General features: G+C 31.0%; 1 protein-coding gene across 1 annotated transcript in view; it reads left to right on the plus strand.

Moving 5' to 3' along the window:
* LOC111622025 (zinc finger MYND domain-containing protein 11-like) overlaps window positions 1–15605 on the plus strand; it is a 170845-nt gene that overhangs the window by 92101 nt on the left and 63139 nt on the right. The window contains exon 7 of the mRNA XM_023364322.1: window positions 7478–7614. Coding sequence (XP_023220090.1) covers window positions 7478–7614 — 137 coding nt within the window. The remainder of the gene's footprint in view (window positions 1–7477; window positions 7615–15605) is intronic.

The raw sequence follows: 15605 nt of genomic DNA on the forward strand, positions 1-15605 counted from the left end.
ATTAGAAGTAGAACAGCATGACTCTTCGAGGGTGCATTTCTTGGACATTGATATCAAATTCGGGGGAGCTAACATACATACATCTGTATACCGAAAACCTAGCACCTTCCCAACATATATTCCAAGAAATTCGTGTGATCCTATCTCATACAAAATCGCCGCTTTCCGAGCATTAGTGAGAAGAGCACACACGCACTCCTCGACACAACAAGCTCTAACAACGGAACTCCAACATATAGAAGATATTGCTGTAGCTCATGGATACAACAACACTCTAGTCAAAAATTTATCTAAAAGGTATGACGTTTCCCAAAAAGCCATTGATCAGGCAGGGCCACTGTTGAATATACCTGATCAAGAAAAAGAGAGGATACCTATCACATATAATCCGATACTGAAATCAGTCTACAACATGATAGCCAAAAGAAGTAGCATAAATGTAGCATACAGAAGGTGTCAAACTGTCTTCAGGATACTAACTAATGGCAAAGACCGGCCAAACCCTGAAAGACTCCCAGGAGTATACGCAGTACCGCTAGAAGACAAAAGATGTGATAGAACAACTGACATATATTGGTTCCACGAAGTGTTCGTTAAAAGTGAGGTTAAAAGAACATGAGTCAGATATACAGCACGGTAGATACACAACGGCCCTGGCAACGTACGCTTCAGAACAGGAAATAACGGCGGACCTGCGTGCGGCGAAAATCATTAAAACTAACTCCAACCCACAACAACTAAAATGGCTAGAAGCCATGGAGATATTTAAGGCGGAAAGAAATGGCACGTGTATTAATTATAGAGAAGAAATGGCCCTATCGATAGCATGGCAGATTTTGCTGGATAACAGTGTTTAAAGAGATGAGTATGGAGCATGTGCAATACAACGATAGAATTTGGAAGAGATTTTCATGGATAACAGTGTTTAAAGAGATGAGTATGGAGCATGCGCAACACAACTTCGGAACGATTTCAAATGATAGAATTTGGAAAGNAGTGTTTAAAGAGATGAGTATGGAGCATGTGCAATACAACGATAGAATTTGGAAGAGATTTTCATGGATAACAGTGTTTAAAGAGATGAGTATGGAGCATGCGCAACACAACTTCGGAACGATTTCAAATGATAGAATTTGGAAGAGATTCATATCGAATGTTTATTTGAATATTAAAGGCTCATTCGTCATAGCCTGAAGAAGAGCCCAGGAGGGGCGACAAAAACGTTCGCAATTCTAAAAATAGAAGCACTCCGGTTAAAGATTAAGGGAGTATTTTATTTTATTTTATTTAGTTTCAGTTTCAAACCATCATTGTTGGTGTTGTTAATAGCCTGTATGAACTTGTGTATTCTTTCACCGTTTCTCCAGATAACACAGACATCATCCACATATCTTTTGTAAAATACAATATCTTTTTTGGTGCTATTAACAATGTGTTTTTCTAACTTGTGTAAAAGCAGTTACATAAGAACCCTGACATTGGGCTTCTCATAGGTATGCCTTTCTTCTGTCTGTATACCTGCTTATCATAGCTGAAGAAGGACTCATAACATACTAACTTGGCTAATTCCTTCAAATCATTCTCAAACACACCAACTTCTGGTTTTATGCGGAGCATAAATTTTATTAAAGCTTCATATCAGGATTCTATCTTTACCAATGGATACAGGCTTTCAAAATCCATAACAGACCCAACCTCTTCATCCATTAAACTTAACTCTTGTAACTCCTTAACGACATTGATCGGGTTATGTGCAACAAGATCACTGTTACATAATTGATCTGAAATGAATCTATGTAAACATTTTTCCAAAATGTACAAAAGAGGCCCTAATTTGTATAGTATTCTCAGAAACAATAGGACAAGATTAAGAAAAAAGAAACAGCGGGTGTGTATAAAATTCCCTTTGAAAACCAACAGCTAGGAATTATGAAGGACTATATTGGAGTCACTAGATGGAATTTGGCTATTAGGCTTAAAGAACACAGATACGACATTAGTAAAGGACACTGTACCACGGTTTTGTCAAGTATGGCACAAGCGAAGGCTTCAGTAGTTAAATGGAATGAAGCATCTATTCTCAAGACTGTGCGGTTTCCATCGTTGGCTTTGCAACATGAAAAGATTGAAATCTATAAGAGTAAATTAAGGGACGGCTGTATCAATGCAAGAGATGCTGATGGTTTAGCTTCGGCATGGAAGTTCTTTATAAAAGAAAAGTTAAAACACACAAATTCTTAGTCCCTATCTGCCCTTTATAATGTGATGCTTTTTTATGAATTTAATCCTTTTGTGCATTTAATCTTTTAGGTTTATTTTTGTTTTTGTTTTTTATATCGCCTTATTTTATTATTTATATTAATATGGCTTCAATCTATTTATTATAGTTATTTTGTATATTGATTGGCTAATTTATTTTATATTTTAAATTTGAATTTGTAATGTTCGAAAGTTCCATTTTAACACAATTTTCAAATTTGTCCAATAGCCTGTCATCCCTGATGATGGCCTATTCCATTAGGCTGAAAACGTTTGTGATTTAATAATATTCTCAGCGTTATAAGGTGTTAAATGTTTTATTAAATGTTTTAAAAGGAAGCTGAGTTTGATATTCAATTTATTATTTCAGGACTTCATTAAAAAAAGAGCTGCTATTTTACATGGTTATATCAGACTATGTAATCTTCACCAACTTATCTCTATATCTGATATATATGTACATATATTGCATTTTAATAATATATTGTGTATGTATGTATATACAGCCCGTTTCAAAATTATAAACACACCCAACATTTTTCAATAACAAAAACATTAACTATAGTAATGTATTTATATTAGTATGTTGTTTACAACATCAATTTAAACATTTTCTGAAATTTTTAGAGCAATCTGACAATTACAAAAACAATTATCAGAAATTTTCAATTTTTGAGTGTTTCAAAAATATAAACACAGGTGAATAAAATTAATATAATAATTTTTTATTAATTATTAGTTTAATTAGTTGTCAACAGAGGGGAGTATCATTCATTATTAAAAACATGGCGCAAATTTTAAACAGTTTTTTGTGATTTAAAGCAATGCCTCATGGAAAAACACTAACAAAGTTGGAAATATGTGAAATATACCAACTAAAAGGATTAGGATGATCTCTAAGACAAATTTTGGCAGCTATGAATCAATCTACACATGCTGTGAGAAATGTGTTAACTCAGGGTGGAAATTATGGCAGAAATAAGCAATGCAAAAGGCCTAAACTCCTTACACCTAGAAATGAAAGAAAGGTTTTTCAGCTACTGACAGTCAACAAGTTGTCTGTCAGAGAAGCAGCATCAACATTGCCAATTGCAGTTTCACCAGCAACTGTATGGAGATGTATGCATAATCATAAAAATGCCAAATTTACCAAAATGACTGCTAAACTGAAATTAACACAATTGTACAAAACAGCTAGATGAAAGTGGGCCAAAGACAAGATGACATGGAAAGAGGAATGGAAACAAATAGTCTTTTCAGATGAAAAAAAGTGGAATTTGGATGGGCCAGTTATAGTCACCACTGGCATGATTTGGGGAAGAACGAAAAAGTCAGAATGAGCAGACTGCAAGGTGGGGGCTCTGTGATGGTGTGGGCATGATTTGGATGGGGAGATAAAACAGATATTATATTTATAGAGGGTAGAATGAATTCAGAAAAGTATCAAGAACTGTTGTATCAAAATTTAATAACTTTTGGATCACTTATTGGNAATGTATTTATTATATTAGTATGTTGTTTACAACATCAATTTAAACATTTTCTGAAATTTTTAGAGCAATCTGACAATTACAAAAACAATTATCAGAAATTTTCAATTTTTGAGTGTTTCAAAAATATAAACACAGGTGAATAAAATTAATATAATAATTTTTTATTAATTATTAGTTTAATTAGTTGTCAACAGAGGGGAGTATCATTCATTATTAAAAACATGGCGCAAATTTTAAACAGTTTTTTGTGATTTAAAGCAATGCCTCATGGAAAAACACTAACAAAGTTGGAAATATGTGAAATATACCAACTAAAAGGATTAGGATGATCTCTAAGACAAATTTTGGCAGCTATGAATCAATCTACACATGCTGTGAGAAATGTGTTAACTCAGGGTGGAAATTATGGCAGAAATAAGCAATGCAAAAGGCCTAAACTCCTTACACCTAGAAATGAAAGAAAGGTTTTTCAGCTACTGACAGTCAGCAAGTTGTCTGCCAGAGAAGCAGCATCAACATTGCCAATTGAAGTTTCAGCAGCAACTGTATGGAGATACAGGTAGGCCTCCTACAACGCAGTAGATACATTCCTTGAAAATATTGCGTTGTGGGAAATCGCGTTATAGGAGACACCAACTTAATACAAAAACTGGGATTCGGTTCTAAAAAGAGAAAAACTTGCCGTTTGAATGGTGTTTTTTGAATTTTTCAAACCAGCAATTGCTAGCCACGAATTTAACACTGGTTTCATCAGTAGACGACTGTCCCATTTGTTTTAAATAATCAAATATTTTTAAGGCTTTGTGGTTTAACTGTACTTTTATTTAAAGGCAACCATTTCTTATTCATATCTTCTCCCTATAATATTAGCGCTTGTTCCATTTTTGTTTTGTTTTTTCTTTTTTCTATTATAGGTGCTGTCGGACAAGCAACATTTTTCGCAAGAATAGATGATCCGGATGCGACTGAATTCCTAATCTTTTCTTCCTATTGCTTAATCGACTGAATAGTTGACTCATTTAAATTAAAATGCCTACCAATATCAGCTATCCGCTCTTGATTTTTAATTTGATCCAAAATTTCTATCTTTGAAGAGATATATTAATAAATTTCCTTTCTAACAACAATGCTTTTTTTCATTCGACATTGTTATGGCTAAAATTTTTTTAAGCAGTTTTGTGGACAGTAAAAATCGCAAAAAATAACTTCCCTTCATTATGTTGTTAAAAATATACACCCAATAGAAGTTTATACTGTATTTTGGACCAATTTTGCGGTCCCCATCTATTGAAAGAGTATAAATTATTGAAAATTCAGTGATATATTTGAGTGTTTATGGTAAATGATGTACATCTGTCTAGAAACCGGTCTTTCCCTGAAACTTTCATGGTAATAACACGTCAACATGGACAAACAGCTGTTTCCGAGGACATTTAGCTCTGTACACCGAACTGTGGCGCGTATTAAGTGATCCGTTGAGATTTTTCTGTTATGTGAAAGATAATTCGTTTCTAAATACCATAAACCGCGTTGTAAAAGTACCGCGTTGTAAGAAAAATTCCGCATTTTTCCAACCACGTTGGAGCGAAAATGCGTTNCTCTGTACACCGAACTGTGGCGCGTATTAAGTGATCCGTTGAGATTTTTCTGTTATGTGAAAGATAATTCGTTTCTAAATACCATAAACCGCGTTGTAAAAGTACCGCGTTGTAAGAAAAATTCCGCATTTTTCCAACCACGTTGGAGCGAAAATGCGTTGTAAAGGTACCGCATTGTAGGAGGCCTACCTGTATATGCATAATCATAAAAATGCCAAATTTACCGAAATGACTGCTAAACTGAAATTAACACAATTGCACAAGACAGCTAGATTAAAGTGGGCCAAAGACAAGATGACATGGAAAGAGGAATGGAAACAAATAGTCTTTTCAGATGAGAAAAGTGGAATTTGGATGGACCTGATGGTTATAGTCACTACTGGCATGATTTGAGGAAGAACGAAAAAGTCAGAATGAGCAGACAGCAAGGTGAGGGCTATATGATGGTGTGGGCAAGATTTGGATGGGGATGTAAAACAGATATTATATTTATAGAAGGTAGAATGAATTCAGAAAAGTATCAAGAACTGTTGTATTAAAATTTAATAACTTTTGGATCACTTATTGGGAGGAGAAAACTGGCAATTCCAACAGGATAATGCTGCCATTTATACATCAAAGTCAACTAAAAATTGGTTTGCTGAAAAAAATTAATGTAATTGATTGGCCATCACAGAGCCCTGATATGAACCAGATAGAAAATGTTTGGGGCATTATGAGCCATCTTGTTTATGGCTAAAATAGACAATACAATACTGTAAATAAATGGAAATTAGCTATTATGGATTGTTGGGAAAATATTAAACAAGAACAACTTAAAAAACTAGTAAAATGTATGCCTGATAGAATATTTGAACTAATTAAATCAAATGGTAGACCTACAAAATATTGAAATATCACAAATCGGTTTTTTGTGCACATATGTTTATACTTTTGAAACAATCAAAAATTGAAAATCTGTGATAATTTTTTTTTGTAATTTTCAAATTGCTGTAAAAATTTCAGAAAATGTTTAAATTGATGTTGTAAACGATATTTTAATATAATGAATACATTACAATTGTTAATGTTTTTGTTATTGAAAAAAGTTGGGTGTGTTTATAATTTTGAAATGGACTGTATATACACACACACAACCAAACTAAGTCTTTTAGTTTGAACTCCATGGCATGGCACACACTTTTAGTACTTAGTTTCTCTCTTTGCAGTCAGCTTCCCTATTGTTTATTCTCTATCTGAAGGACATTTAAAGGATACTACTTAGACATATACATACAATGATATTTTATTTTACTACTACCATAAACCCTTAATTTCTCCAGCAAATTAACTTCTCTAATTAACTAGCAACAAATGTATTTTACTACTACCATTGAAAAATTGGCTCCAAAGTGGGGACTCAGATGCAATTTTATTTCTGTATTTATGTCTATAATTACATCATTTCCACATACTGCTAAACTGTGCATGCAAGCAATTCTTTGAGTATTCTAATAAATTGAATAATATATTCAAAGGATAGAACAAATAATTTCAAGTGAAGTTCTTTTTGAAGAAATTCCATTTAGAAATCTGATGATGGGTGATGAAGATGCTAAAAATGTTAGTTAGTTAGATGTTAATTTGTTGGAGAAATTAAAGGTTTGTGGTTATAGTACTGAAACTCCAGTTATTTGCTTATTTGATTTGTTTCTTCAGTCTTTAGACTCATTTTTCTATACTTTCTACTATGTAATTGTCTTATTGCCTGCTTAGTTCTTTTTCAAGTACTGTCTTTTACTTTCCATTCTATCACCTCCCTTCTCTCTCTTCTTCCTTTGTACTCCATTCTATCTCCCTAACACTTTTCCTAGACTAAACCATTTAAATAGTGAGAAATTTGTTGTTAAAAAAGTTAATTAAATATTTTGGTTACCTTAACATAGCATTTACTTTTATGATATTTGAATATGGTTTAAACTTTTACACAGTTCTTTAAGAAATGCATTATGTATTTATCTTATCAATAATTATAAATTTAATTTGATATTTCAATTTAATTTATAAAAATACATTCATTATTATTTTAAGCTTATTTTTTTAAATATTAAATTTTAGCCTTTTCTTTACATTTGTTTAAATTTCCAGTTCATAGTGGAATGGCCGATCTTGCTCGACAGATGCTTCGTGATTGTATATATGACCTTGGAGAAATCAGGCAATGTCGAGATTGTTATCGTATGTCTAATGAAAAAACAGACAAATTCTGGTTCTGTCAACCTTGTGTAAGTCTAATTTATTATCTATTTATTAATATTAATCGAATAATCTAGTTGGATTTATATTTTGCCAAATTAAATATATAATTTGGCTAGTTTTTATTATTTTACATTTTATGTAAAATGTAGAGTAAATCATAATTTTTACATATTTAAGAATAAAAGCACTTCTCAATCTCAAGACAGTTTAATTTTTGTATAAATAGTACTTATTTCCTGTAATAACCTTTTTAATATTTTTATATTATAATATAGTAAGTTAATGATTTCTGAAATAGTTACTTATGGTGATCAATAGAATTAAATAATCTAGTTTGATATCAATATTATGTATACTGTTAAACCAGTTGTTACTAATAATTTTCTAATAGTGGTTATTTTTGGTAAATCTTTTAACTAACACACTTTGAAGGACTTGTGTAGAAAATGTAATCCTAATTTTTACATACTGATATTGCAACATGACTTCCAATTATTCTTTGAAAGAAAATTAGGACTTTTGCATGTTTCACTGTTGTCATTGTCTTTGTATATGATTTCTCAAATGTTTCAAATATAAAATGAACTGTCATCGAGAGTAGGTATCAATCTTTTTGTATTTTTAAAAATTTTTCGTATAGCTTCAGATAAAATATATTATGCTGATTTTTCAATGTACATAACAGAAGAATTGGCCACAATTCTAATTTTTAAAGTAACTGTAAATGTGAGCGTCAAAGGGGGTGAAGAATTTTGTGAATAAAATGGTCAGTTAAAGAGGAAACTGGAAACTTTGGATAGAGTGATATTTCGAACTTCATCAAGATTTTATCTACAAAAACGGATGAAACAGCAGAATTTTGAAAGGAAGCTGATTTCCTTTCCCAGGCAAACTGGTGAAGAGCTGATAAGGTTGCACACAGGATGTAAGAGAGAATAAAAAGGGCCGTTTTCACGCCATTCGGGGAGCACTCCAATTCGAGCAGTAGACGGATTGAGAAGTGTCCTGCCATATGCTTCATACAAGATCTCCGAAGTAGTCCATAAAGTAGGAAACTGCTATACTAGGGAGAATACTTAAGAAATCATACATACGACTCCGACATACGACGTGGATATACTGTAGTATAACATACGAGAAGATAATCGGAAGGGAAGATAACTGAATAAACCCCAATAGGAAATACAAGAAGAGGTATACATAAGGAAGGAAGGCGATCTTCGTGCAGATACAGAAGCTACAGAAGGTAATACAAACTCTGAATAGATTGATGTAAACTCTGTCACGTGTTGTTTCAAATATCTCTCACGTCAAATGTTTCAAATATAAAATGAACTGTCATCGAGAGTAGGTATCAATCTTTTTGTATTTTTAAAAATTTTTCGTATAGCTTCAGATAAAATATATTATGCTGATTTTTCAATGTACATAACAGAAGAATTGGCCACAATTCTAATTTTTAAAGTAACTGTAAGGAAGAATCTGAACTTTGTGCATAATAGAATATTAATATGAATAATCATAATATATAATTAATAGCCAGTTTAATTGAAAGTTCAGGGTGGTAAGAAGGAGATCTGTTGATAGTATGATTTTAGATATATTGTACATTAGTAAAAAATGGCAAAACTGTATTTGGGACAAGACTATGACTCGGAGACTCAATATTAAGCGGAATCACTTTGATGCTCAAGGCAGGTCTCGTTCTCATTCTCCAATTTTCTTTGATATCGCTGCTTTTGGGCGCAATCGTTCAAACTTTGTTGGCCACAACCATGCGGTCGTCCACGACGCATTTTTGATGAAATTAACCTATGCAATTTTGAAATTTCTCTCTGTTGCGTGTTGGCCCAGGTTGAATTTTTGTCGATGCGCAACAAAAACGTCCTGTTTTTCATATTCGTAAGCAAAATAATGAAGGATCTGGAGAGTCCTGCATTATAAAGTTTTCTCTACAAAAAATTAAGGTTAACATTATCAAATGCCTTTTCTGAATCAATAAAGAGTGAATAAATTTTCCTTCTTTTCCTTGATATAATGCATATTGAATTAAACCATTAAGAATGAAAGTATTATAAATTGTTTCCCTGTCCTGAACAAAGGCACCTTGAAATATTGAGATGGCATTATGCTCATTTTATTTAACCATTTTATTAATCAATTCAATAATAAACTAGTAAACAGTTTTGTAAACATGTTCAACAATACTATTGGACAATAATTATGTGGATTAGATCTTTCACCTTTTTTGTAAATCATTTTTAATAAAAGTTTCTTCCATATCTTTGGAAAAGCTGCTGTCGGTTTAATTTTATTAAAGAAACTAAGAATTTCTAAACAGACCATCATTGACAATGATTGGATAAATTCGTTTTTTACTCCATTGGTATCAGGTGATGAACACTTTTTTAATCTTTGAATTGCCATTTTTAGTTTATCAATCAATCAACATTTATTTGCTATAGCTTTCACCTTACAAAGGGGTTACAAAATCGTGTGGCATTGATAAATATAAGCATTGTTATACATGATTTCAAAGAAAAGAAAGAAACAACAACACAAACAATAACTAATATATTACATCTTAATTAATAATGTTATGTTAACATGTTTAATATAAAACAGAAAAATTTATAAACTTTAAATAACATACCAGAACTTAAATTATCATCATATAAACAAAACATATCAAAACCAGTTGTCAGTAAACTATCCCTTAAATGTTTGGTAATTTCACAAGATACAAATAAATGGTTTTTAATACTTTCACAAAATTGGTTACATAATGGGCAGTTAGAATAAGCAGAAATATTCATTCTTTGCTTATTTAATACAAGAGTATAGTCATTAAGCCGCAGTTGAATTATCAAAGATTTAATGCTATAATTTAAATTTGACAATAAATAATATCGAGGTGTCCATGGAGCTACTAAAGAAGTCTCAAAAAACCTACACTTTTGTTCAATATAATGGATATCTTGGCCCCAATATTTATCTTTTAATGACTGAGAAATTTCGGCCATAAAAAGTTTTTTATTAGAAATTGAGCATAATAATCAATAGAATAACTTAAGTCATATAATAAGCTTTCAACTGAAGAGGACCAAGTTACAAACGATGAATTTCCACCTATTAATTTCAATTTATTGTAAATCATCTTTCTAGGATCATAATCTGGTAACTCTAAAATTTTACTCCAGTATCTAAAAATAGTCATTGTTAAATGTATAGCCATTGGTGGATGACCCAGCTCAAATCTTAAAACAGGTCCGGGGACCGAAAGATTAATATGAAATATTGATCTAATAAATCTCAATTGCGTCTTCTCCAATTTATCAACAAAAGATGATCCCCAAATAGGGAACATATACCCCAAACTTGAATGTATCAAAGAATCAAGCAATCAGTAATATGATTTAACAGAAGACTGCTTCATTCTAATCATAAGCTTTATTAAATTAGAAAGCTGAAGTTTATATTTCAAAAACAATTTATTTAGGTGAAAAGAAAATGAACCCTATGGAGTAAAATAGATACCCAGATATTTGTAGGACAAAGCAGTCTCCATCTCAGAGTTAAATAAATAAAATTTATCAGCCTTCCTCAACCTACCCCCTCTCCAAAAAACCATTACTTTAGATTTAGTCTCATTAATAAGTAATTTATTAAACTTAACAGTAATCCTGTAGAAGATCAAGTTTTTTCTGAAGACCAATAGGTGAATACGAAAATATTACAATATCATCAGCAAACAAAAAACAGTTCAATTCTACCTACGGTGATATGGTTATACCCATTGTATTATGATTACAAAAAAATTCTGAAAGATCGTTAACAAATAAATTAAACAAAATAGGACTAAGTGGTTCACCTTGTGGAAGTCCTTTATTGGCAGTTACCGCCTCCGAAAGACAATGATTAACTTTCGATTTGATAGTTGGTATTCGAAAACAATTGTCTTGTAAGATTAATAAAAGATGATGATATGTCTATGCCAGAAAGCTTCGACCATAAAATGTCATGATCTATTGCATCAAATGCCTTTGACAAATCAATAAATTCAACATATAATTTTCTCCGCTTCTTAGTCAAAATTAATTGCAAAATTCCAAAGAATATAAATAAATTATAACCAACATCTCTATTCACCACAAAAGCACCTTGACTAATAGAAATAGTATGAGACTGCTCAAGCCAAAGTCGTAAACGATTAGCCAATAACGTAGAAAAAATTTTCCTAATTACACTAATTAGTGATATTGGACGATAATTCAAAGGATCAAACCAATTACCCTTCTTATATATCATTTTTAAGCAAATATTTTTCCAAGTAGTAGGAAAAGAATAATTAGTTTTAAAATTATTAAATATACTTAGCAAGTCGTTTAGAATATTAGTCGGAAGGAATTTAATCATCTCAGCCTTTACAGCATCTAATCCAGGAGCTTTGTTATTTTTTAGAGATCGTACCACAAATTGTAATTCATCAAATGAAAAAATTTCATTGAGTAATGGATCCATATTATTATTAGTATAACTAGATAGTACAACTAAAGGTGGTCCAGAAAAAAGTTTTCAGATAATCTGACCAGTCACAAATAGAGATATTATTATACACAACTTTGCCATTTTTAAATTTATTAACAATTTTCCAAAATTCAGCAGAATTTTTAATATGTGATAATTGAAAGTTAATCTTATTCTAAAATAATTTCTTTTTGGCTTTACAGAGAGGTTTAAAAGTTTCTTCCAAATTAGAATAAATAATAAATTGTTGTTCAGTTCTTGATCGGCGAAATAATTGTAGAGCTCGATTCTTCTCTCTTTTGAATCATAGACAATTACAGACTCAAGAATCACGTCAACAAAAGACGAATAAAAAGAAAAAGAATCCAAAAAAAAACCACCCTTAAAACCAAGTCTGCCTCTTAGCCAAAATTTTGTCACTAATTTGCATTGCCTAGCAGATTTCGAAATTAAAGTACTGTTATTGAATAAGTTAATTTATATTGTCAATAGGCTCTACAGTGTATACAAGTTATTAACTGCTTGAGTAAACAAGTTTGAGAAAAGGTTAAATACCTTCTTGTAAGGATACTGGAAAAAATATATCAATGACTCACAAAACCTTTCAATATCCAGTAAAATTATTTAATTGAAATAAATATTTTTGACCTTAATGTTTGGTCTTCATCAGGTTTTACAAATGCTGAGATTCTAAGAACAGTTCTGTGGAATGAATTTAAAAACGTTTTTAAATTTAAAAGCAGAATTTAAAAATGTTTTTAAATTCGTCGCACAGAACTGTTCTTAGAATCTCAGCATTTGTAAAACCTGATGAAGACCAAATATTAAGGTCTAAAATGTTTATTTCAATTAAATAATTTTACTGGATAATCAAAGGTTTTGTGAGTCATTGGTAAACAAGTTTACTTTTTCTTCTTTCCAAATTAACCTTTCCTGTTTTCTTTGAATAGCATCAGCTTTTCTTGTGTTGTCAAACAATAATTCTAGTACTACCAAAAGATGATCTGATATGTAGTTTTCAGAAACATAAAAGTCATCAAGATGCTTGGTCAGTCCTTCATTCAATACTAATAAATCTCTCACTGACATTCCCAACTTGAATATTTATGTAAGATTAGCTGGGGAATTATGAAGGTGACAACCATTTACTATATATAAATTATAGTCTTTAACCAATTCAATAAACTGGTCACTCTGCTTATTGTTAACCAAATCTTCTAATAATTATAAATTTAAAATAATATTTTCGTCAAAAATACTGTCCATTTTTATGCCAATCCTGGCATTTGAATCATTTAATAATAGAAGATCATGATCAAAAGAGTAACTAGAAATCAAATTTCCAGATCAGCCAATATGTTATTAAAACAGGTATATGCAGATAATAAAATAATAATTAAATTTCAAGAATTGCTGAATTTCTTTTAATAAAAAATTAGTCTTGTAACGATTAAATATTGCATTGCCTTCAGCAGAACTTCATCTCTTAAATTCTCATTTATACAAGAAGACCTCCTGATGGTCTTCCTTGATCTGAAGCCTTAGTTACCAGCTTTTCAAATATCCTCATTGCTGGGTAAATCTTATTTATTTTGATTTAACTGGAAAAGTAAGCCATGCCTTCATTAGGCCCAAAATTGAAAACTTCAGAAGATAATCAACAAATTCTCTGTCATTTAAATTAAACAGAAAGATTCATGTCATAATTTTTACTTTCAGCTTGTGAACATTTCAATTAAACTCTAAGTGGGATTTTAAGGTTCCGTGTTCAGAGTTGTTAACAAAAAATTAAGATTCACAAGCTCGCCCCTCACTAGATCTATAGTAAACTTTTAGAATAAATTGTCAAAAGTCAGTTATTAATTGAACTTTCCTCTTTTCAGATTTATATTGAGGATAGTTTTTTGTATCTTAATCTAGATCTCCAACACAATTTGTCAAGATCTTAATTTTTGTAAATTTTTCATGGTTTTTAAGATTGTTTATTCTTTTAAAAATTAACTTTTTATCTGATAATGACGATAGCTTAACCAAAATATTATTTGATTTATAAAGCTTTGTTATCCTTACTATTGAAATAGTTCTAGGTTTTTATATTATTGCCATAAACATCTCTTGTACTGTACCTTACTTCTCAGATCATCAGTCTCCATTAATCTCTGAATTACTATATTTTTCCCCTGCAACTCATTTGCCAATGAACCAACACTATGCAAAAGCAAACTATCTTTGCTTTGAGATTCCTTCTTAAACTTAAAAATTTCCTTCAGTTTAGTTTCAATCTTAGTCAACTTTTCATTGCTTTCGTTATGTAGATTAACATGCCAATTGATTCTAGCAGACACCTCACTTACAGCATTAAGAACTGTATTAACCCTTAACTGGTTTTATGGGGGCCGTGCGGCCCCCACGCGCCATATTTTTACGATTTTCTAAAAATCTAAATATCGTGCACAGCTGCCATTTTATGTAATCTCATTATGTCGCGACTCTTAGCGAGTGCCAAATGTTCGGTCCTGTAATTCATAAGAATTTTCTGGAAGAAAATACACGGCCCTGAGCGGGACTCAAAATTGCAACTGCCGCTCAGTGTTGTTAGATTATAGAAAACAAAAATTTATTTCACATATGTAAAAATATCCTTTATGCACTTAAAAAATCTTTCTCATTACAAATTCAGAAGCCAGTGTTGAGTAAAGTTATGTACTCATGCTATATTTTCATTATTTGCCAAAATCTACTTCTTCCGAATTACATTTCCTTGTATGGAGTTTAAAAATGAGTATTCTAAGCATCCCTGCGGTTTTGGCTGTTTTCTAAGAAAATCACTAAAATCCTTTTGCAGGGGAAAACACACTAAGCGTAGGGATTACCCTCTCAAGCTGACAACGCTGCTACTGCTTGTAAATTCAAAATATATAATTATTAAAATTAACACGAGATAATAGCATAACCTTCTACCACTAGATAAATTATTTCATTTCTGATCATGTAGTTATCCTTATTATAGCCCAATAATTTGGCAGATTATTTGATTTTAATTAACAATCGGGTTATATAGTTGTCGTTTACAAAAATATTTTTTTACTTGATTTATCTTTAAATAATTTCATAAACTTGAGTTAAATAATGATTTTATAGCATATTGTTAACATTAAATCACATCTGTATCTTTCTAAATGTATGTTTAAATTGACTACAAGTATAATTATTCTATGTAATAAGTATTATTTTCATAAAATGTGTGAAAATTTTCATAAAATTTCACAAGTTATTTTCATAAAAAGTTATGAAAATAACTTGTGAAATATCCATTTTTTAATCTTTTCTCTTATGCTGATTATAATTGTGCATTAATTGAGAGACTAAAAAAGTAAACAAAAATATAAATTCATATTTACATATAAAATTTACCAAATAAATTAAAAGATTCGAAGTGTTGTAAAAAGTACAACACATGATTGCTTGTGAGAAAAATTTTCACATGCTT

This window comes from Centruroides sculpturatus, unplaced genomic scaffold (genome assembly GCF_000671375.1).
Source record: "Centruroides sculpturatus isolate CEXI.00-Female unplaced genomic scaffold, Cexi_2.0 scaffold225, whole genome shotgun sequence".
Taxonomy (NCBI): domain Eukaryota; kingdom Metazoa; phylum Arthropoda; class Arachnida; order Scorpiones; family Buthidae; genus Centruroides; species Centruroides sculpturatus.